Source organism: Salvelinus sp. IW2-2015, linkage group LG11 (genome assembly GCF_002910315.2).
Source record: "Salvelinus sp. IW2-2015 linkage group LG11, ASM291031v2, whole genome shotgun sequence".
Lineage (NCBI taxonomy): Eukaryota > Metazoa > Chordata > Actinopteri > Salmoniformes > Salmonidae > Salvelinus > Salvelinus sp. IW2-2015.
The window spans coordinates 23,271,866-23,295,500 of record NC_036851.1 but is presented as its reverse complement, the minus strand read 5'-3'; the positions used below and the strand labels follow the sequence as shown (position 1 = coordinate 23,295,500).

Sequence of the window (23,635 nt, the reverse complement as noted above, 5' to 3'; positions counted from 1 at the left end):
AAGAAGAGAGAGAGAGAGGAGAGAGAGAGAGAGAGAGAGAGCAGAGAGAGCAAAGAGAGAGAGGATGGAGAGAGAGAGGAGAGAGAGAGGAGAGAGAGAGAGAGAGAGAGGAGAGAGAGAGAGAGAGAGAGAGAGAGAGAGAGAGAGAGGAGATGAGAGAGAGAGAGAGAGAGAGAGAGAGATGTTGTGGCTGTGTGTGACAGCCTGGAAGCTCAGAGACTGAATGCATTGACCGAGAATCTCAGAGAGACCAATGTGCCGAACCACAAGACATTGGTTGACAAATCACAATCAAAGTACTCACACAACACAGAGGGGATGTCACACAGGTGGGTCACCACTAGTTCTTGTGAATAAAAGTCACTCTAGTGCAGATTGTTACAGTATATAATTAACTAAGAAAATAACAAGATAGTAAGATTACAGTGTTCTTTCTCTTTCCCTGACTTTCCTCAGGCCACTTATTGCCAAGAAGAACCCTAAGATCCCCATGTCAAAGATGATGACAGTGTTAGGGGCCAAGTGGCGAGAGTTCAGCGCTAACAACCCCTTCAAAGGCACCTCTGCAACTGCTGTGGCTGCTGCGGTGGCTGCTGCCGTGGAAACGGTCACCGTTGCCTCGCCCACCTCTGTCAAAGAGATCACTACACTGTCAAGTTCTCAGCCTGGGCAAATCAGAAAAGCCAAAACCAAAGATGGAAAGGGTAAGGGCTGTCATTAAATAATTCTTTATATCAGTATGTATTGAAATGTACTAATAAAGTACCCTCTATACCTCTCTGGCCTGTGCTGGATGTTGTTGTCCTATAGGGCCTGGGGTTCGACGGAAAACAAAGACTGTAAAGGAGGTAAAGAAGAAAAGTAAAGGGAAGAAGAYCAAATCAAAGAAGAAAGCATCCTCGGTAAGGTTTGGAGCGGCACATGTCTCCTTTCTTACCTTCAGTCACATTACTATGACTTGAGAAGATACACTAGATTGTTCTTCCCACACTCAGGAATGGATGAGGTACAGTGTATGTGCTTATTGTCTTAGTTATACAGCACCCAAAATACTCATTTTAGGGTTTTATGTCCAAACTTGTGTGAACGTTATTGGCTCTCATTGCTGATTGACTGTGTGGTTGTGAATGACTCGTGTCTGTTGGCAGAGTGAGGAGGACTTTGGGCTGGAGGAGTCGGACTTTGATGATGTCAGCATCCACAGTGCCTCGGTGCGCTCTGATACCTCGGGGAATGCCAAGAAGAAAGCCCGGAAGGGTCGGAAAAAAAGGAAAAGTATGCTATGTCCGTTATCTACACTAACCAGGTCCACTAGTTTATACTGTATATCCTCCTACCTTTTCATAACCCTCATAACCTAATGACTGTTACTGCTGTGTGTGTGAAGACTACATTTACTTTTATCTGTGTTTCCTGTCTTGTGTTCAGGAGAGGATGGGGACGGCTATGAGACAGACCACCAGGACTACTGTGAGGTGTGCCAGCAGGGAGGGGAGATCATCCTGTGTGACACCTGTCCCAAAGCCTATCACCTGGTGTGTCTGGACCCTGAGCTGGAAAAAGCTCCCGAGGGCAAGTGGAGCTGCCCCCACTGTGTAAGTAGTACACCTTTACCTGGACTATCACTAAACACAACAGAAGTGCATCATCACTATCACATTGTAGAAAAATCTACATTATCACTATCCCCCATCTGTGCATTCAGGAGAAGGAGGGCATCCAGTGGGAGGCCAAAGATGATGACGATGAGGAAGAGGAGGTTGCGGTTGAGGAAGAGGACGACCACCTGGAGTTCTGCAGAGTGTGTAAAGACGGAGGGGAGCTGCTGTGCTGTGACACCTGCCCCTCKTCCTACCATATCCACTGCCTCAACCCTCCACTGCCTGAGATACCCAATGGGGAGTGGCTGTGCCCACGCTGCATGGTGAGTGACAAGTTCTCCCACCAGTCAGTGTGATGATCCAGTTGATGAACCATGTTATTTGTGAGAATGCACTTGGCTCTCCATTATTAAAATTGACTGCTGGAAACAAAATGAAAGTGTCATTCTCTGTGCAGGCTCCCAAGAGAGAACAGAGAGATAATACCATGCTGTCTCACACAACTCTCTTTTCCCCTCTAGTGCCCACCTCCGAAGGGGAAGGTACAGAGGATTCTCCACTGGATTTGGGGGGACCCTCCCTTACCAACTGAGGTGCCCCCTGGCCCCAATGGAGAGACTGTGGACCCGCTGGTAAAGCCCCCCCTGAAGGGCCACCCGGAGAGGGAGCTGTTTGTCAAGTGGGCTGGTCTCTCCTACTGGCACTGCTCCTGGGTCAGTGAACTGCAGGTGAGACACACATTTGTCTGTTTGACTGCTGCTGAGGGGTTTGTCAGTGTTTGAAAGTCAGCCATGGTCAAATATACTGGCTTACTCTCACTTTAAAAATCTAGTTTGCAGAAGTTACAAGACTCTACATTTGCTACAGCACATTGTCACAAATACGACAAGAATTTTCTGCAGCATCGTTGGTTAAGCCATGGTCTTGTTTGTGGTGTGTGCAGTTGGAGCTGTACCACGCGGTGATGTACCGTAACTACCAGCGTAAGAACGACATGGACGAGCCCCCTCCGTACGACTACGGCTCTGGGGAGGAGGAGCTGAACAACGAGAAGAGGAAGAGTAAAGACCCGCAGTACGCTGCCATGGAGGAGAGATTCTACCGCTACGGCATCAAGCCAGAGTGGATGGTCATCCACAGGATCCTCAACCACAGGTGCCCACCCCAGACACACACACCTTCCTCTCCCTGTCGGGACATTCTCTCACCCAGACTCACGCTCAGCACCTGATATACAGTGGAATAAACTAGAGACAGGATTCTCAACCATACATTTTTGTCCCAGGTTTGAAATGTGTACAAGTAATTGTCTTTGTATTCTGAGGTTCAATCCAAAAGCTCAGAGTTTTGACAGTCATTGTTCCTTGCATTCCCTGCAGTTATGATAAGGATGGAGATGTGCACTACATGATCAAGTGGAGAGACCTGCCCTATGACCAGTGCACCTGGGAGGTGGATGACTTTGACGTCCCTGAGTATAACCACAGCAAACACTCCTACTGGGACCACAGGTCAGCTCAGATCTCACACTTTGTTTTAGCTCTCTCTCTCTCTCTCCTCTCTCTCTCTCTCTCTCTCTCTCTCTCCTCTCTCTCTCGCTCTCGCTCTCTCTCTCTCTCTCTCTCTGTGTGTCTCTCGCTCTCTCTCTCGCTCTCTCTCTGTGTGTGTCTCTCGCTCTCTCTAGTACACACACAATCATATTTGTTTCACATGATTTCACATCCTGAGTTGACTATTTGTTAATGTCTACTGGGATTTGACAGGGAGCAGATGATTGGTGATGACCAGCGCCCCTTAGTGGTGAGAAAGGGAAAGAAGGGTAAAGAGGAGGAGAAGAGGAGGGAGAGAGAAATCCCCCCTGATGCCCCAATTATAGATGTGAGTGGCCATCATTACTAGGGTCTAAAACATACAGTCCTATTAGCTTAACAATCAACTGATATACCTCTGGTTGTTCTCGCTCTGTCATTAGCCTACCATCAAGTTTGAACATCAACCCTGGTACATCAATGCCACTGGGGGCACCCTGCATCCGTACCAGCTGGAGGGTCTGAACTGGTTACGGTTCTCCTGGGCACAGGGCACAGACACTATCCTGGCAGACGAGATGGGCCTGGGCAAGACTGTCCAGACCATCGTGTTCCTCTACTCACTCTACAAGGAGGTGGGTGAGGAGGACAGGCTCATACAGAACAGGGGTCTATTTGTTTGGTATTAATGTTCTATGACGTTATTATAGGACAAGTTTTATTTTTTACAACCAAATGTCTATTTTTGATGTAAATGGAATTTTATAGAAGGGTCCAGACACCTTTTTCTATAACATATAATTTACATCAAAAATAGACATTTGGTTGTAAAAAAGAAAACTTGTCCTTTGGGTAAATACAACACAATAGAATCAGTACTGATTAAAGTAATACAATTTATGTTGCATATATTGTCAAATAGTATCTTTAGTCATGACTGAAACATGTCCTCCCCCTTCAGGGTCACTCCAAAGGGCCATACCTGGTCAGTGCTCCCCTGTCCACCATCATCAACTGGGAGAGGGAGTTTGAGATGTGGGCCCCAGACTTCTACGTGGTCACTTACACTGGGGACAAAGATAGCCGAGCGGTCATCAGGGAGAACGAGTTCACTTTTGAGGACAGTACAGTCAAGACAGGCCGCAAGGTCTTCCGTATGAAGGTATCCCCATGAACTACACTTACAATGTATTGAATCTCAGTGAACATCGACAAGTGTGTAATTTACATAGAAAGGAGAGTGGTTGTCATATCTAGAATCTCTGTTTTGGTTTTGACAGAAAGACAGTGCCATCAAGTTCCATGTGTTGTTGACATCATATGAGCTGATTACCATTGATCAGACCATTCTGGGCTCCATTAACTGGGCCTGTCTAGTGGTGGACGAGGCCCACAGACTGAAGAACAACCAGTCAAAGGTAACCCAACACCTCACATTAAACCAGTGCATTCTACAAATTGATGTAATTGGTCATTATTGTCTTTGTCACTGGTAAATTGTCTAATAGTCCGTTTCTTAAGATCAAAATTCTGATTTCTTTACAATCTATTATCAATATATTATCCATCTTCTCCCTTTCAACTTCATCAACCTCGTATATAATTATTACTCAACTCTATTTGTGGCTTGGTTGAGCCTCTAATGTCACTGTACCTCAGTTTTTCAGAATCCTCAACGGTTATAAGATCTACTATAAGCTGCTACTGACTGGCACTCCTCTGCAGAACAACCTGGAGGAGCTGTTTCACCTGCTCAACTTCCTCACCCCAGAGAGATTTAAGTAAGAGCTGTACTGTACCTCCCCCTGGGGCCCCTTCATTAGCCTGGCAGTCTGCCTATGGGGCCTGCTACCTGCTGCTGTAGCAGAGCGTAAAGACCTACTGCTTAGGGAGATGCAATGGTGACCACAGGGTCCTCCTTACAGTACTGCCTGAAGCCAAGGCCATTGCTCATTTTAACATTGACTGTACCGTCTTTAAAAGGGATCTATAAACTGTTTTGCTGTGTCTGTGCTCTCTCTGTCTGCAGTAACCTGGAGGGCTTTCTGGAGGAGTTTGCAGACATCTCCAAGGAGGACCAGATCAAGAAGCTGCATGACCTGCTGGGCCCACACATGCTCAGGAGACTGAAGGCTGATGTCTTCAAGAACATGCCTTCCAAGACAGAGCTCATCGTACGAGTGGAGCTCAGCCCCATGCAGAAGTTAGTTAGTCCTCTTCTAGTACTTTTCTATTGAACCTCCCATTGTTGTATAAAACCCCTTCAGAGTGGTTCCCCCAGACCTAATCCCACCTTTCATGTTTGACCTCTGACCCACAGGAAGTACTACAAGTTTATCCTGACGCGGAACTTTGAGGCGCTCAACTCCAAGGGCGGGGGCAACCAGGTGTCCCTGCTCAACATCATGATGGACCTGAAGAAGTGCTGCAACCACCCCTACCTGTTCCCCGTGGCAGCCGTGGTGAGGGAGGGAGGAGAGATGGGATCCCTCTCGGGGTAGAGGGAGGAGGGAGGGAGAGAGGGCAGAGGGGGGAGACCATGCTAAGGGCTGCGGGGAGGGACTGATGTTTAGGAGGACTTGTGTGTTTCTAAATGTGTGCATCAGTGGAGGCTGCTGAGGGCAGGATGGTTCATAATAATGGCTGGAATGGAGTGAATGGAATGGTATCAAACAGATCAATGATGTGGTTTCCATGTGGTTGATACCATTCCATTCACTCCATTCCAGCAATTATTATGAGCCGTCCTCCCCTCAGCAGCCTCCACTGGTGTGTAATGTAGAAGTTGATAGGTTGCCAATATGCAGGTATGTTTGTTTATCAGTGAGAGTTGACTGTCTGTGTGTGAGGGGCTGTGGCCTCTTGTTGGGTTATTTGCTCATTGTGTATATGCAGGAGGCACCAGTGTTACCCAATGGCTCTTATGATGGGAACCAGCTGGTCAAGTCCTCAGGCAAACTCACTCTGCTCCAGAAGATGCTAAGGAAACTCAAAGATGAAGGACACAGAGTTCTCATCTTCTCCCAGATGACTAAGATGCTGGATCTGCTTGAGGACTTTCTGGAATACGAGGGCTACAAATATGAACGCATTGATGGAGGCGTCACAGGGGGACTACGACAGGAGGCTATCGACCGCTTCAACGGTGAGTTACGCTGCTGTTCTGTATTTCTCCAGCAGGGGAGCAGCACAAACAGCACTCACACTCGCGTACTCACTCACTCATTGACTGTGCGCCTTGATTCTTACTGCAGCACCGGGTGCTCAGCAGTTCTGCTTCCTGCTCTCCACCCGAGCTGGAGGCTTGGGCATCAACCTGGCCACGGCAGACACCGTCATCATCTACGACTCAGACTGGAACCCTCACAACGATATCCAGGTACTGTGGGACATGGTACCGACTAACACAGGCATACTGTACATACAGTATACTGTCTTCTGAATGCATTATAACCCTCACAGTGTTACCTCATTCTATTTGTCTTCCTCCTTGACTCCCTGTTATGTTTCTTTATTTCTAACTCTGTAACTGTCTCTGCCGCTCTCTCTTTCCCTCCCTCCATCTCTATGCTGCAGGCATTCAGCAGGGCCCACCGTATAGGTCAGAATAAGAAGGTGATGATCTATCGCTTCGTGACACGGGCCAGCGTGGAGGAGCGCATCACCCAGGTGGCCAAGAGGAAGATGATGCTGACCCACCTGGTGGTGAGGCCCGGCCTGGGCTCCAAGACCGGCTCTATGTCCAAACAGGAGCTGGACGACATCCTCAAGTTCGGCACCGAGGAGCTCTTCAAGGACGAGATGGAGGCAGCCGCACGGGCCATGGGTTCCCATCAAAAACTCTGTAAGAATAATGGTACGCACACTGACTACACTGTGTCACAATATAAAGCAATCAAGCTTCTAAACATGCCACTATTTTCAAGCAAGCTGCTATAGTTATGGACACACAGCCAAAGAAAGGTATAGTGTGCCACTCGTGATACCAGAAGTATATCTAGAGCTGTGGGCTTCAAAGTTGGGGTCACGGGGGAACTGCAGTGGGGTCACCAAATAAATAACTGAGTAGGGATTATTGTATGGGATCAATATACAATTCACCCCAAGGGTTTAGCATTTCTGTTTGAAAAGTCAGACCTGTTTTGCTAGGAACATATAGTAGTTTTAAACTGGACATTAAACCAATTTGCATTCTTCTAATATTGTTTCTAGATTTGACATGGATGTAAAGTAAACCAGCCTGTATCCCTCTGATATATTGTGATACTTGTGTTTACTCCAGGGGACATAAAGGATGGAGATGAGGGCAGTGTCATTCACTATGATGACAATGCCATCTCCAAGCTGCTGGACCGTAGCCAGAATGCCACGGAGGACACTGAGATCCAGAACATGAACGAATACCTCAGCTCCTTCAAGGTGGCCCAGTACGTGGTCAAAGACGAGGACGCAGAGGTGAGGACACACTCACACACTCAGTCAGCATGGGCGTTGTTATGTCTAGGAGTGGCTCTGTTATGTATTCTCACAGTGTGTATGTGTGAGTATTCAGCAGCCTCTTCATTGTATTCTCATTGATTACCAGTGTTTATTCAGTAGTAGCTAACCATTTTGTTTACCCAGGAGTATCCTTGTTCAGTATTCTCACGTTGTGTGCATGCGTGTGTGTTCAGGAGGAGCCCCAGCGGGAGATCATTAAGCAGGAGGAGAATGTGGATCCAGACTACTGGGAGAAGCTGCTGAGGCACCATTATGAGCAGCAACAGGAGGATCTGGCCCGCAACCTGGGCAAAGGCAAACGCATCCGCAAGCAGGTCAACTACAACGACACGTCTCAGGAGGACCAAGGTTTGCCTCATACTGTACTGTACACTCTAGCCTGCTATTCTCTTCTGCTTTAAAGGGATACTTCAGGATTTTGGCAATGAAGTCCTTTATCTACTTCCCCAGAGTCAGATGAACTCGTGGATACAATTTTCATGTCTCTAGCGTTAGTGCAATTGCTAACTCAATGACTGGACGTATTAACTGCTAGCATGTTAGTAGATGCCATAGACTTTTAGTTATTGTGTTAATGCTAGTTAGCATTGGCTCATGAAACTACCTCTAACTTACTTCATACTGGATGCAGAGTATAAAAAATGGGTCCATGAGTTCATCTGACTCTGGGGAAGTAGATAAAGGGCTGCATTGCCAAAATCCTGAAGTATCCCTTTACTGTAACAATAATGCTATGCTTATTGGTCCCCCTCCTTTTAGAAAACATTTGAGTGAACTTAGCATCACTCTAGAACAGTGGTATTCAAACATTTTCAGTGGGGACCCCATTTGTTTTGGCCAGAATTTCTGGGGACCCCATTTGTTTCCCAAGTATTTTGCGTGGCCCCACCCCAAATCTAATGACACAACCTTACAACCGGTAAATTTATATTTTTACATCAACAAATAACCTTCAATTCATCACATTTCCATCTGGAAAATAAACCAATAAATACATTTACTCAATAAAATTGTATTTTCCAAATTAGCTCTCTCAAAAACCTTTGCATATGGATCCCATACAATAATTTGTAACAGGTACTTTTTCATTTATTTATTTGGCGACCCCACTGCAGTTCCCCCGTGACCCCAACTTTGAAGCCCACTGCTCTAGATATACCTCTGGTATCACGAGTGGCACACTATACCTTTCTTTGGCTGTGTGTCCATAACTATAGCAGCTTGCTTGAAAATAGTGGCACGTTTAGAAGCTTGATTGCTTTATATTGCTTATAGCGTTACAGTATGTAAGTTGTGTAGAGTTCCTCTTAAAACGCTACCCCCATAGTTCAACAACAGGCATTTGAGACTGAAAGGGAAACATTTAAACCCATCTAAAGCAAATGCACACTCAGAGACATGAAGTGTTGATGAAGTGCACAGTCCACCAGTGTAGTGGCTGGGAGGACAGAACTTTCTTTTTGAAAGAATGCCTGCCCCCCAGTGGTGTAGTGGAGTAGTGTCAGTGTGCATGCCCACTGTAGCGGTCTGCGGTGCTAGCCCCCCTCCCCTCCTCCCCCAGTAGGCCCCTACACAAGTGAATGCACTGTGCTGTTTCTCTCTGATCTGATCTGTGGCTCAGAGTGGCAGGATGATCTTTCAGACAATCATTCCGAGTACTCCGTGGGGTCCGAGGACGAGGACGAAGATTTCGAGGAGAGGCCGGAAGGTGGGTGTCAATGAGACCTGCGTAATCACTACGTTATAGATAACTAACTCTCTCAGTGCCTGCTCTGTCCTGTGTAGATGGGCCTGGAACCTATCATTGATAAGATGTTGCTGAGGCACCTGGCTGATGGTGGGGGTGTTTCTCTGTAGGTGGGCGCAGGCATTCTCGCAGACAGCTGAAGAGTGACAGGGACAAACCTCTGCCACCCCTGCTGGCGCGCGTAGGGGGCAACATCGAGGTAAGGAAGGAAGCACTCTGGTTTTAATTTAGTAGACAACGTGTGTATGCACATTGATTTGACCAATGGGTATAATTCCCTGTGCCAGGTGCTGGGGTTCAACGCCCGTCAGCGGAAGGCCTTCCTCAACGCTATCATGCGCTGGGGCATGCCTCCTCAGGACGCCTTCAACTCTCACTGGCTAGTCAGAGACCTGAGAGGGAAGAGTGAGAAAGAGTTCAGGTATTTAAAGCTCCTCCTGTACTCAGGGTTATTTTAACTGGGGTTCAGCTGCAGTCTACTGTTCACTCCCATACGAAATGCAAGACAATGTCAGTTCAAGTATAAAAATGTATTTTTATTTTTTATTTTTGTATCTTTTTAGTTATTTTTTTTCTTCCCTTTTTTCTCCCCAATTTCGTGGTATCCAATTGGTAGTTACAGTCTTGTCTCACTGCTGCACCACCCGTACAGGCTCGGGAGAGGCGAAGGCCGAGAGCCGCGCGTCCTCCGAAACACAACCCAACCAAGCCACACTGCTTCTTGACACAATTCCCACTTAACCTGGAAGCCAGCCGCACCAATGTGTTTGAGGAAACACCGTACATCTTGGGACCGTGTCAGCGTGCACTACGTCCGGCCCGCCACAGGAGTCGCTAATCTGCGATGGGACAAGGACATCCCTGCCGGCCAAACCCTCCCCTAACCCGGACGACGCTGTCCCAATTGTGCGCCACCCCATTGGTCTCCCGGGCGCGTCCAGCTGCGACAGAGCCTGGACTCGAACCCAGAATCTCTTGTGACACAGCTAGCACTGCGATGCAGTGTCTTAGACCACTGCGCCACCCGGGAGGCCCCAGTTCAAGTATCTTTGATACTATGATGGGAAATTGATTAGCATTATGAATGTGACCCTGTCTCTCTTAGGGCCTACGTGTCCCTGTTCATGAGACATCTTTGTGAGCCCGGGGCAGACGGGGCGGAGACCTTTGCAGATGGGGTTCCACGAGAAGGGCTGTCCCGCCAGCATGTCCTCACCAGGATTGGGGTTATGTCTCTGGTCAGGAAAAAGGTACACATCAACCAGTCATCCAATGACTCCATAGTTACATTAATAAAACCCAGCAGAAAGCAGTAAGTTAGCCTCCTAACTGGGTTGAGAAATGTCTTGTAGCTTATGTTTAGATTGAGTAAGGCTGGTTCCCTGCCTCTAGCATCTGGTTTTAGATAGCATGCATTCAATAAAATACAACAAGTCTAGAATGGTTGAGAAATCCAAGTCTTCTGTTGTTAGATTGTTAACTCACTGTTGTGTCTGTATCCAGGTCCAGGAGTTTGAGCATGTCAATGGGAAATACAGCACTCCAGACCTGATCCCTATTGGACTGGACCTGAAGAAACTGACTGAGAGTCTGTCCTCTGACCCCAACACCCCCGTCCCTGCTAGCCCTGCTGCCACACCCCAGCCTCCTGGAAGTCCTGTCCCACCAGGTCAGAGTCACATCCTCACCCCTCCAGTGTGTGTGGTATGTGTGTGTGTTTCAGAATTCAGCTTAGTTCATTAGATTCATTAGACAGGAAATGAGAGACACTGTTGGTGATTGTTTTGCTGTTTTTACAGAGAAGATGGACTCGATCTCAGGGCCTGCTGAAGACAAGGAACCCACAGAACAGGAATGCAAGAAGCTACCAGAACTGGAGGTCAGAGTTCACGCTTCTTCAGAAATGTCCCTTTATTCCCCTCTCTTATCCTTCTCATCCCTCTATCCTTTACTGTCTTCATACATCTCCCCATACATCTAATTTAATTATTATTATAATACAAAACACATGCAACTTTCTAACTGTCACCTTTTAAAGTAAACTGTCTCCTTTTTGTTTTACTCTGTCTCCCTCTCCATCTGTGATGGTTGTCTCTCCAGACTCATGTTAGTACAGAGTCATCTTCCCAGGTAGAGAAGACGGACATCGCTCCTGACAGTGATGAGACAGCGAAAGGCAGCACAGAGGACAAACCAGTCTCCTCAGAGGAGAGTAGTGAAATGACAGACATACCCTCCGCACTGATAGAGCCATCCATCAATCCTAAAGAGCCTCCATCCATACATACAGAGCTGTCGTCCAATCAAAGCTCACCAAAAGGTGAGCGGTGCATTACATGGTTATTATAATCAAATGAGGTGTAAATGGTTGGTGTAATGGCTTTGGTTTGTCCCACTTCATAAAAATCAGTTGTGACATGTCTCTGTTCTGATGTGGTCATCTGTTTGTCAATGACCCTCTAGCGGAGCCCTGTCGAGAGACAGAGAAGTCCTTAGAAAAAGGAGACAGTGATCCTGCCCCAGCCAAACCTGAGGAGAAGGAACTGAATCCAGGTATTTGCGGAACAGCGAAAAACATTAAAACCTTGTCACTCTTTGAGTGACACTTTTTGCTGAAAGAGGACCACAAAAATGTAAGCCAGTTGTTCCATTTCCTTAGTTGTTTCAGACGAGGCCAAGAGCGAGGACTTGCTCGTGCCCGACGGACGGCTGAATGGAGAAAAAGAAGCACAGGAGGAGATGGAGGAGGTCAGGAGGGAATTACTGGAGAAGAATGGTTTCAAGATGAGGTTCATGTTCAACATTGCCGACGGAGGCTTCACAGGTGAGGGATGAGTGGGAGAAACAGCTAAGGTGTAGGAACACTACATACACTACATGACCAAAAGTATTTGGACACCTGCTTGTCAAACATCTCATTCCAAAATCGTGGGCATTAATATGGAGTTGGTCCACCCTTTGCTGCTATAACAGCCTCCACTCTTCTGGGAAGGCTTTCCACTAGATGATGGAACATTACATCCTAACAGGGTTGAGAAATGTCTTGTAGCCTATGTTTAGATTGAGTAAGGCTGGTTCCCTGCCTCTAGCATCTGGTTTTAGATAGGATGCATTCAATAAAATACAACAAGTCTAGAATGGTTGAGAAATCCAAGTCTTCTGTTGTTAGATTGTTAACTCACTGTTGTGTCTGTAGCCAGGTCCAGGAGTTTGAGCATGTCAATGGGAAGAACAGCACTCCAGACTTGCTTCAATTCAGCCACAAGAGCATTAGTGAGGTCGGGCACTGATATTGGGCGATTAGGCCTGGCTCGCAGTAGGCTTTCCAATTCATCCCAAAGGTGTTCGATGGGGTTGAGTTCAGGGCTCTCTGCAGGCCAGTCAAGTTCTTCCACACCGATCTCGACAAACCATTTCTGTATGTCATCGCTTTGTGAATGGGGGCGTTGTTATGCTGAAACAGGAAAGGGCCTTCCCCAAACTGTTGCCACAAGTTGGATGCACAGAATCATCTAAAATGTAATTGTATGCTTTAGCGTTAAGGTTTCCCTTCACTGGAACTAAAGGCCTAGTCCAAACCATGAAAAACAGCCCCAGACCATTATTCCTCCTCCACCAAACTTTGCAGTTGGCACTATGCGTTAGGGCAGGTAGGAATTCGCCAAACCCAGATTCGTCCTTCGGACTGTCAGAGTCCAGAGTCCAATGGAGGCGAGCTTTACACCACTCCAGCCGACGCTTGGCATTGCGCATGGTGATCTTAGGCTTGTGTACGGCTGCTCGGCCATGGAAACCCATTTCATGAAGTTCCCACGAACAGTTATTGTGCTGATGTTGCTTCCAGAGGCAGTTTAGAGCTCGGTAGAGAGTGTTGCAACCGAGGACAGACAACTTTTATGCGCTTCAGCACTCTACGGTCTCGTTCTGTGAGCTTGTCTTGCCTACCACTTCGCGTTTCAGCTGTTGTTGCTCCTAGACATTTCCACTTCACAATAACAGCACTTACAGTTGACCGGGGCAGCTCCAGCAGGGCAGAAGTTTTATGAACTGACTTGTTGGAAAGGTGGCGTCCTATAACGGTGCCACGTTGAAAGTCACTGAGCTCTTCAGTAAGGCCATTCTACTGCCAAGGTTTGTCTCTGGGGTGTCCACATACTTCTGTATATATAGTGTAGATGTATGATCTGATGTGTTACTATATCTCAGAGCTGCACACCCTGTGGCAGAACGAGGAGCGGGCTGCCGTGTCATCTGGGAAGATGTATGACATCTGGCACCGTCGCCACGACTACTGGCTACTGGCTGGCATCGTAACGTATCCTTCCTCTGCATCTAACACAGCTGTTCGGAATTCACAGTGTGCAGGTCTCTCTGTTTGTGATGTGAAGCCCTTTTATCATGTTTGTTTTCCTTTACGGGGGAACCTCAGACATGGCTATGCCCGCTGGCAGGACATTCAGAACGATCCACGCTATGCCATCCACAATGAGCCCTTCAAGACTGAGATGCACAAGGGAAATTACCTGGAGATGAAGAACAAGTTCCTGGCTCGTCGCTTTAAGGTGAAATGCTTATTGCTGTCATACGAACACATTTTTGAACACCTTGAATCTGAAAAGTGGACTACTGAAGGCAACATTCAATCTCCACCTCTCTCTCACCACCCTCTCTCTCTCTCTCTCTCTCTCTCTCAATTTCAATATCATTTCTCTCCCTCCCTCTCTGCCCTAGCTGTTAGAGCAGGCTCTGGTGATAGAGGAGCAGTTGAGGAGGGCAGCGTACCTGAATATGACCCAGGACCCCAGCCACCCGGCCATGGCCCTGAACACTCGCTTTGCTGAGGTGGAGTGTCTGGCAGAGTCTCACCAGCACCTGTCCAAGGAGTCTCTGGCTGGAAACAAGCCAGCCAACGCCGTGCTGCACAAAGGTCTGTCATCTCCCAGTGTGTACACAGCAGCAGGACTTAAACACTGTCTACAAACTCAAGATCTGGGTGAATAATAATTAAGCATCGCATGAACTGTAGATAAGATTGAATACGTTAGTGCATTCTCGTCATTGACGGTGTGTGTGTGTGAATGTGTGTGTGTATGTGTATGTGTTTGTTCTGTGTGATTGTGTGTGTGTGTGCGTTCCAGTACTGAACCAGCTGGAGGAGCTGCTGAGTGATATGAAGGCAGATGTGACGCGGCTTCCCAACATGTTGTCCCGGATCCCCCCAGTGTCTTCGCGTCTGCAGATGTCTGAGAGGAGCATCCTCAGCCGCCTCACCAGCCGCGGCAACGAACCTCCGCCCCAACAGGTACTGTACTGTCATTGGCTCTGTTATGGTGATAGGTAGTTTTGGTTGATTCCATCATTGACAGGATGTGTAAAATGTTTACTCTACCTCCAGCCGTTCGGCCAGAGCTCATTTGCCTGTTCCCAGATGTACAGCACTGGCTTTGGGGGCAGTTTCCGGGGGCCTGCAGGTGAGGCCATGGTCAACTATAGCCAGATGCCCCTGGGACCCTATGTCAGTGGTAAGTGGCCTGTCTCTGCACGACTTTAACTGTAATACAAGATTTTTCAGCTGAACAGTCGAGGACAGAATGTATGATAACTGAAAAAGAGGGAGCACTGTAAGATGATCTACTGCTCTGCTTCTCTTTCTAATAATATGTTAGGGAATACATAGCTTCAAATATTTTATTTGGCTCATCTCTTTTGCTGAGCACCCTTTGTTTGGTATCCCTGTTTGGTATCCCTTCACCCCACCCCACCCCCAATCATTCCCCCCTTTCTAGTGTCCAACGGCCCCCCACCCCCGTCCAGCCACCTGGACAAGAAATCCTGCGACCCGCTGAGGGACGTCACCACCCCTGACCTCAAGTCAGGCAAGCCCAGTGATGTCATCTGTATTGAAGATTAGATCAGCTACCCCAAAATTGATCTGGAGTCAGCCAAGCCCAGGGATGTCAACTATTATATAAATGATTACAGAATCTTCGCCCCCCCCTTCCTCATCCTCCCCTCCTGCAAGAAGCTCTCTGTCTATTGATCAGAGGATAAACCTAGGAATAATACACAGATGTATTTATCTATCATATCAATTGCACTTCTATCTTTCAAGGATTCTTCAACATACTTTGCAGTAGCTATTTGCTTTTATGACTTAGGTTGGTGAGTCAAGCAGAGGAACTGTCTATTAGGATGTGAGAGTCAAACGACCTCATACGCCCCGACCTCTGCTACCTGACATGTGGAAGCGTGTTCCCCTGCTCAGACGTTGCATGCATCAACTAATGGTTGGGTGCTACGCCATCGACTGTGCCATCGGGCACCACATTGCTATACGTAAAATACCTATCCAGGGGTTGTAAGATCTGCCATGTGTCAGCAACGGCTGTGCAGAGGAACACGACCGTGGTGATCTTATAGGATGACTGGAACTGCCCTGTCTTGGCTACAGGGAGAGCTGGGAAAGTCAAAGTTCACATGAAGATGAGCCGGTGGAGGTGCCAAGGCTGCTGTAATGAGACTTATCTATGTCTATTTATTCCGTTTAGGCCTGGCTCTGCTCCTTCGTTCTGGGTCTTTTCCTTCTGCGTTCATCATTGGCCTATTCATTGTGCATCGGGACTGACCTCTGCTGGAGCTTTGTGCTTTAGCTACATACAAATAGAAGGAAAACCACGAAGGCATAAGTCTCCCCTCCTAGAATTATAGAGATGATAAGTGGGTGCTCATACAGCAGCCAATTCTCTGGTCAATTTTAGTACATGTGTTTGTTTTTATAGTTTCATGGCAGAGCCTTGATTTGGAACTTGTAAGAATAAGAGTGACTTTAAGGAAGGATAGCTGCACTATGCCTCAACCCATAAAGACTGCCATCTCCCGCCTCTGGAGAAAGGGATCCTAGTTACAGAGCTGCATTAGCTACTAATATACTAAGGGTTCCCCCTTGTAATGTACATAGTTCAAGAGACTTCTGTTTATTTTGCCTTGCATAATCATTGTGAATTTAATGCATACATGCATAACAATGTAACAGGCTGGATTAGTGCAAAAAGTGACGATCACATAGAAGTTACAGAACATATCTAACTGTGGTACAGTTTGTAACCATTTGTACATTTCAGAAGAGACTCAAGACTAGCCTATTTCAGCCAATGGTATAGTACATGTATTTCTTTAACATTTGAATGTGTTTATTGGCTGTTGCCTGCTACACATACAGCTCCTCCCTCCCTCTTCCATTTTGAGAAATGCTAAAACAAAAAAGTGCTTATGACACTGCGTCCGTCACCTTTTGGCCTAGGTTTCATGTTTTCCATGAAAAGTGCTTTATTGTGTGTTCTTCATGTTAAGGTAAAGTGTTATTTCAGTATTTACTGCTTTAGTGCCACTAAAAGACGGCTGCTCACTCCGTGTCCTGGATGGCTAACGTCCCAGATTGTATGCTGATAATCTTAGACATTGGTGAAAATGTTTTCATTAAGAAGTGAGGGCAGTGGTGGAATTAGATAGCTAATTCAATCATCTATAGATTAGAATCTCCATAGATATTAGCCATCAAGGAACATGGTTGGAGAGCATTACAGAAAAAGTATCAAAATGTATTTTTATGTTTCTTTTTATATATGGGTTCCTTGGAAGAGAACTGTTTATTGCATTGCGTGTTGTGAGGACTAAACTGTATCAGAGCGACAGCATGGATTCACTTGACAATACTGTTTATTCCATCTGTCTGCTAATGTGATTGTCCAAAGTGAAACTACTGTTTTATATGTTTAATGAGACTTCATTTGTTCAGATTTTTCAAGAATGTGTGTATTCAATTTTCTCATTGCAATGTTTGCTCTTATTTTTCTCTCAAAGAGTAGAGGCATTACCTATTTGTATTGTTTTTAATGACAGGGCTATAGCACTTACAGTATGTGAAGCTTTTGAGAAAGAAATTGTGAATGGACCATCCTGAACTGAAGAGATTCCTGTATACAGGGTCTGATTGTAGCTCTTCTCTGTAGGCTTTTTATATGAATCTCCTGAGGTGCTCTGTCATGCCCTCTGTTGGCTGGAATGTGTAACTACATATTGTTTCAGTTGTTGATCCCAAATGAACCCCTAAGCCCTACTCCCTATGCACCTGTGGAGGTCTGAGAGGATTTGAACGGTATAAGCAACATGGCAAAACTTCCACATAGTGTATGATAGGGCAAGGTGGAGCTATAACCATATTGCTTACACCCGTCAAATCCTCTAAGATCTCCCAAGGGCATAGGGCGTACTGTAGGTCTTAAGACTCCATTTGGGATTGTGCCCAGACAAAGCACTTCACCTGAAGTTGAGATAGGAATTTCAACAAATAGGGCACATATCAGTTCGTAAGCTATTATTTTGCACCCAATTGAGTGCGTGTTATCAGTGCTGTTCTGTCCATGGAGTGTGCAGTCCCAGTGTTTCTGTTCAGCCTGTTACTCCATTTGTAAGTCCTGTGAGGGTCCCTGTGTGGACTAAAGTGTTGCTTTGGATGGTTTGGACAAGACCCATGCCTTGTCATAAATTGGAATAGTGTCACTGGACAGAAGCAAATAGCAATGCTATGTAAATACTAAGATTTCCAGTGTTTTGTCTCTCTCATACTCTTATCGATCATGTACCTAACTATACTGAAAAAAATATAAACTCAACATGCAACAATTTAAAAGATTTTACTGAGTTACAATTCATATAAGGAAATCAGTCAGTTGAAATTAATTAATTAGGCCCTAGTCTATGGATTTCACATGACTGGGCAGGGTTGTAGCCATGGGTGGGCCTGGGTGGCAGCCAGGCCCAGCCAATCACATGACCAGGCCCATCGATTGGGGAGCCAGGCCCAGCCAATCAGAATTAGTTTTCCCCCACAAAAGGGTTTCTCCCCCCCTGTGCTTGATGTGGTCTGCGGTTGTGAGGCCGGTTGGACGTACTGCCAAATTCTCTAAAACGACGTAGGAGGCAGCTTATGGTAGAGAAATGAACATTCAATTCTCTGGCAACAGCTCTGGTGGACATTCCTGCAGTCAGCATGTCAATTGCACGCTTCCTCAAAACTTGAGACATCTGTGGCATTGTGTTGTGTGACAAAACTGCACATTTGAAAGTGGCCTTTTATTGTCCCCAGCACAAGGTGCACCTGTGTAATGAGCGTGCTGTTTAATCAGCTTCTTGATATGCCACCCCTGTCAGGTGGATGGATTATATTGGCAAAGGAGACATGCTTCCTAATAGGGATGTAAAAAAAATTGTGCACAAAATTTGAGAGAAATAAGCTTTTTGTGCGTATGGAACATTTCTGGGATCTTTTATTTCAGCTCATGAAACATGGGACCAACATTTTACATGTTGCATTTATATTTTTGTTCAGTGTTCATAGTATGCGTGAGAGAAAATGAATGTTGCAGGGTAGTTGCCATAGAACTGCAATGTGCACACAGAATGTGTTCAATCAAATCCATGTCTGTTTCCTTACGGAGTGCTGAAGTGACTGAAATCAAATTGTTTAAATGAAATGCAATCAAACTGAAGTCAGTATGAATGTAATGTGTATGTAAGAAGGCTTCAGTCTAATATTATAAATATATTTACAGTATATGTACATGCTTATAAACAAGGCTTCAAAAGCTACCAAAAGACCGTGGTAAAGGCACCTTTGTTGCAGAGAATGCACAGCATGTAAAATGTTTTGTATGAAGGTTCACTTTGGTAAAGAAAGAGATGGTTGCTCTGCGTAGCTAGCTTTGAGAGAGCTATTGAATTCAAGCAGTGTTATTATAATGGTACAGATGTTTGTGCTAAATTGCAAATCAATGAAAAAAGTTAATTGTAATCTTTTACTTTGTACTTTGTGTATTTGTTCAATGTATTTTAATAAATCCTCTCAACAACAATAGACATACCTCATTGTTGCTTTGATAAATGCACATCTGAGAAAATAAGCAAATTCTCAGCTTGAGTATGTATGTATGTGTGAACTGTGAAGCTTAATTTTTAAGTAGACTTTCTGTTGCTCTGAGTGGAACCCACAGGGCAAATGGAAGGTTGGCCGCCCAAAAAAGGCATGGAACAGGACACATGAGAAGGAGATGAAGAAGACAGGAACCACCTGGAATTATTTCAAGAAAACGTTCCAGAACAGAGTTAGCTGGAGATGCACCACTGAGGAGCTGAAATGACTAAGTCACGTAAGTCAAGTTGCTCTGAAACATCAATAAAGAGAATGAAGGAACTGGAGAAAAGCTGTTCTTTTATTGCTTGTATTATCTTTTTGCTTTTTTGGGGGGGCGGGGTTACAGGTACAATATTCATGTACATTTACAACGTTTATACCCACTCCAAAAAAAAAAACGGAGAAAAAATAATTACATACAGAGAAATGATCATAATAATAATGCAATTGGTATGTAAAGTAAATAGAAACGAAAAGTGGTGGGCCTATCCCCCCTATTTATTTATTTGATTTAACTAGGCAAATCAGTTAAGAACAAATTCTTATTTACAATGATGGCCTACCCCGGCCAAACCCGGACGACACTGGGCCAATTGTGTGCCACCCTATGGGACTCCCAATCATGGCTGGAGGTGATGCAGCCTGTATTCAAACCAGGTACTGTAGTGATGCCTCTTGCAATGAGATGCACTCTCCTTAGACTGCTGTGCAACTCGGGAGCCCACATTCTCCCCAGCCCAGCATGTCTCCGTCCAACTCCCCGGCAGGAAAGTTGACTGCACAATCTGCTTCCTGCTGTTCATGGAGAGGCAAGATCTATTTCTAATGAAGATGTCCATTTTGAATCGTAGCTTTTTATCTAGCTCATCAGTATGTTTTTTAAACGTTAGATCTTTATCAATCCAAACGCCCAGATATTTATAAGCGGGATCCCGCTCCTTGAGAGAGCCACCCAATGAGTGAATATGTAGCCCATCTGAGAAATGTTTCAGTGAATTAGAGAACAACATATATTTAGAACAAGTTTTAAATCAACAAGGGCTTTCCGTAATGCAACAAAATCAGATTGCAGCTCTAACATAGCTTGGTCAACAGTCGGTGCAATGGCATACATAACCATATCGTCTGCATACAGATGAATATTACAGGATTTAATAAATATACCAATATTATTTATATACTGTAAATAGTAAAGAGACCAGTTCCCAATAACGACCTCTGCGGTACAACTTTCATAATATTGAGAAAACTAGACTTGACACCATCAGAAAGCACACATTGTGTCCTGTCTGTCAGATACTGTAGCTCTAAAACCATTTGCAATAGTTATTGTCCAGGCCCAATTCAGAACTTTTTAGTTTTCTTTCGTACTTTTTTTTACCCATTTTTCTCCCCAATTTTGTGATATCCAATTGGTAGTTACAGTCTTATAGCTGCAACTCCCTTACGGACTCAGGAGAGGCGAAGGTCGAGAGCCATGCATCCTCCGAAACATAACCCTGCCAAGCCGCACTGCTTCTTGACACACTGATCGCTTAACCCGGAAGCCAGCCACACCAATGTGTCAGAGGAAACACCGTACAGCTGGTGACCGAAGTCAGCATCCATGCGCCCGGCCTGACACAAGGAGTAACTAGAGCGCGATATGACAAGAACATCCCAGCTGGCCAAATCCTCCCCTAACCCGGACGACGCTGGGCCAATTGTGCGCTGCCTCATGGGTCTCCCCCTGGTCGCAGCCGGCTGCGACACAGCCTGGGATCAAACCCGGGTCTGTAGTAACGCCTCAAGGTTTTTAATGGATAGAGAATGGTCAACAGTGTCAAATGACTTGGAAAGGTCTATAAATAGGGCAGCACAATGTTATTTTTTGTTGTTGTAATTTAACACATCATCTAACACAAGCAGAGTGGCTGAAACAGTGCTATGTCCAGATGTAAAACCAGACTGAGAATAGAGTGACAAGTTAAACAAGTTCTTAGCTGGGAGTTGGTCAGGGATTCTTGTACCCTGGCTAGGCAAGATAACCTGGAGATGGGGCGGTAATTATCTAAGTCAGAAGTATCTCCGCCTTTATGTAAGGGGAGTACATGTGCTGCTTTCCAAATCTTAGGGATAACACCAGTAGCAATTGTCAAGTAAAATATACAGGTTAAATGTTAAACAATGACTGGGGCAGAGAGCTCTAGTAAGAATGGGTCAAGTGACTCAGCCCCTGTGGATTTTTTTACATCGATCTTTAGCAAGGCACTTAATATACTACATATTCTATCCATATACTGTCTATAAGGTTTATACATACCATCATATACATATACTGTATATTTACAGAATATTCCAGACTCTGACATTGCACGTCCTAATATTTATATATTTCTTAATTCCATTCTTTAACGTTTTGGATTTGCATGTATTGTTTTGTATTGTTAGATATTACTACACTGTTGGAGCTAGGAACATAACACATTTCGCTGCACCCACAATAGCATCTGCTATGTATGTGTATGTGGCCAATAACATTTGATTTGTTTTAATACATCGTAGACGTCAAATGGTTGAAATTAAAATAAAGTATGTGAGTCTGTTAGAGCATCATTCTCCACAATCTGTTCTGAGGTGACTAAAATACTCCCTGTTTCAGAGACTATTCTTTCAAACAGGTGGCAAAATAGTTATTAAAAGCACTACACATTTTCATTTTGTCTAAAATTGGACCAGAGGCTGTCAAAGCCTGTTGGGGAAACGAGGGGGTGGAGTTTTGTTTCAAAGATTTGACCACTTTCCAGAAGTTTGCTGGATTACCACCACTCTGATACACAATTCAAGAAATATGTTGATTTTGCTTTTCTAACCATCTATTTCTCAAGTGTCTGAAGGACTGCCAATCAGACGTACAATCATTCAGTCTAGCCTTAGCACAAGCTACATTTGCTTCCTGTAATTTCTCAGTCAATTCATGCGTCAACCAAGGATTCAATTTTCCTTAGCCTTTTGTGCGACGCATGTTTATATGCAACAGAGTAAAATTGTAATATATTTTAGCCCATCAGACTCTGGCATCAACAAATGGAGATTAAGATCACCCACTATTAATAATTTGGATTTAGCATAGTTAGACAGCAGGTCAGACAATTTGCTGAGAGCACATAAGGAGGCAGAGGGAAGGCGATAAACTCCCACTAACATTAGTTTGGCATCAATACAAAGGCCCACATTTAAGACTAGGCATTCAAATTGCTTTGGGGCAGAGATGGTAATACACACAGCAACAGTCAAGTTGTTCTTTATGAATATGGAAACACTCCCACCCCTGCCAGCTCTGTCAAATCTATAAACATTATATCCATTCAGAGACATCAGAGTCTGGCACAGACTCTTTTTTAACCAAGTCTCAGTAATTATCTAATTGTCCGTGTTTGAGAAAACAGAATTACGATATGATCCATTTTCTAAATCAAACTTCTGACATTTACATGAATCAGCCCAAATCCACAACTGCGGGATTTCATACCAGACATAGTATCTAACACAAACATGCTAATGATCAGTAGATAACCCTTATATGAAATAGCCATGCGGTTGGCCTGAAATGGTATAGATAAAAGATTGCTTAGAACTGTGCCATTTGGTCTATGCCTCGAATGAGGATGTGGATTAAATAGAAAACTCAATAAGGGTTACCTGCTCCGGGCAAGGACTGATATCCCATCACTTTTTTAGTAGTCTTTCAATGTTAGCACTCAGCATCCAAGCTCCTCTCCTGTTCAGGTGCAGGCCGTCCCTTTTTTAGGAACTGCGGTCCCTCCCAAAACAGATTGAAATTGTAAATATAATCCAACACTTTTTCAGAGCAGAGACCTGATTTCATCTAAGAGTCCAGTGCTTATAGCTGGGAGAAGCGATCAATTCCATGACCGTAACATAGTAGATGCAAACGCATTGAATATTTACCTTCATGCACTTTCGAAATGAATTTTATAACTTTGTCCCAGAAGCATTTAACTACAGGGCACTCCCACATCATATGAAGGAATGTGCCTACCTGATTTAGGGGAAACAGTGAACAGTTGAGAGTTGGGGACAATTTCATTTGAAAACTTTCCCTTGTTGTTAAATACGGTCTGTGAACAAACTTAAAATGCATAAATTGATGGTTCGGTTTACGGGATGCCAAGGTCATATTTTTCCTAATTCTGTTCCAGTTAAAGGGTTGTTCAGATTCACTTAGATCTGTGGAACATACTTTTTCAATGGCTAGTTTAGAATATGAGCTTTCCAAAGGTTGTTT

The 23,635-nt window shown here is 45.0% G+C and overlaps 1 protein-coding gene across 2 annotated transcripts in view; it reads left to right on the top strand.

Annotated features, from left to right (window-relative positions):
* Positions 1–19,290, top strand: part of LOC111969995 (chromodomain-helicase-DNA-binding protein 5-like) — a 41,594-nt gene extending 22,304 nt beyond the window's left edge. The window contains exons 5-39 of one of the 2 annotated variants that reach the window (XM_070445598.1): positions 457–704; positions 811–902; positions 1,149–1,275; positions 1,429–1,595; positions 1,706–1,924; positions 2,123–2,329; positions 2,545–2,756; positions 2,981–3,112; positions 3,365–3,479; positions 3,574–3,765; positions 4,092–4,292; positions 4,411–4,548; positions 4,790–4,911; positions 5,160–5,333; positions 5,451–5,592; positions 6,026–6,275; positions 6,385–6,509; positions 6,707–6,974; positions 7,413–7,585; positions 7,804–7,978; positions 9,252–9,338; positions 9,488–9,576; positions 9,665–9,798; positions 10,483–10,627; positions 10,881–11,046; positions 11,177–11,256; positions 11,478–11,697; positions 11,841–11,930; positions 12,037–12,201; positions 13,584–13,692; positions 13,807–13,939; positions 14,109–14,370; positions 14,516–14,679; positions 14,773–14,899; positions 15,164–19,290. In XM_070445598.1, coding sequence (XP_070301699.1) covers positions 457–704; positions 811–902; positions 1,149–1,275; positions 1,429–1,595; positions 1,706–1,924; positions 2,123–2,329; positions 2,545–2,756; positions 2,981–3,112; positions 3,365–3,479; positions 3,574–3,765; positions 4,092–4,292; positions 4,411–4,548; positions 4,790–4,911; positions 5,160–5,333; positions 5,451–5,592; positions 6,026–6,275; positions 6,385–6,509; positions 6,707–6,974; positions 7,413–7,585; positions 7,804–7,978; positions 9,252–9,338; positions 9,488–9,576; positions 9,665–9,798; positions 10,483–10,627; positions 10,881–11,046; positions 11,177–11,256; positions 11,478–11,697; positions 11,841–11,930; positions 12,037–12,201; positions 13,584–13,692; positions 13,807–13,939; positions 14,109–14,370; positions 14,516–14,679; positions 14,773–14,899; positions 15,164–15,288 — 5,575 coding nt within the window. In that variant the 3' untranslated portion in view covers positions 15,289–19,290. Of the gene's footprint in view, positions 1–456; positions 705–810; positions 903–1,148; positions 1,276–1,428; positions 1,596–1,705; positions 1,925–2,122; positions 2,330–2,544; positions 2,757–2,980; positions 3,113–3,364; positions 3,480–3,573; positions 3,766–4,091; positions 4,293–4,410; positions 4,549–4,789; positions 4,912–5,159; positions 5,334–5,450; positions 5,593–6,025; positions 6,276–6,384; positions 6,510–6,706; positions 6,987–7,412; positions 7,586–7,803; positions 7,979–9,251; positions 9,339–9,487; positions 9,577–9,664; positions 9,799–10,482; positions 10,628–10,880; positions 11,047–11,176; positions 11,257–11,477; positions 11,698–11,840; positions 11,931–12,036; positions 12,202–13,583; positions 13,693–13,806; positions 13,940–14,108; positions 14,371–14,515; positions 14,680–14,772; positions 14,900–15,163 lie in introns of both variants that reach the window. The other variant, XM_070445599.1, reaches the window with a different exon arrangement.
* The last annotated feature ends 4,345 nt before the right edge of the window (positions 19,291–23,635 follow it).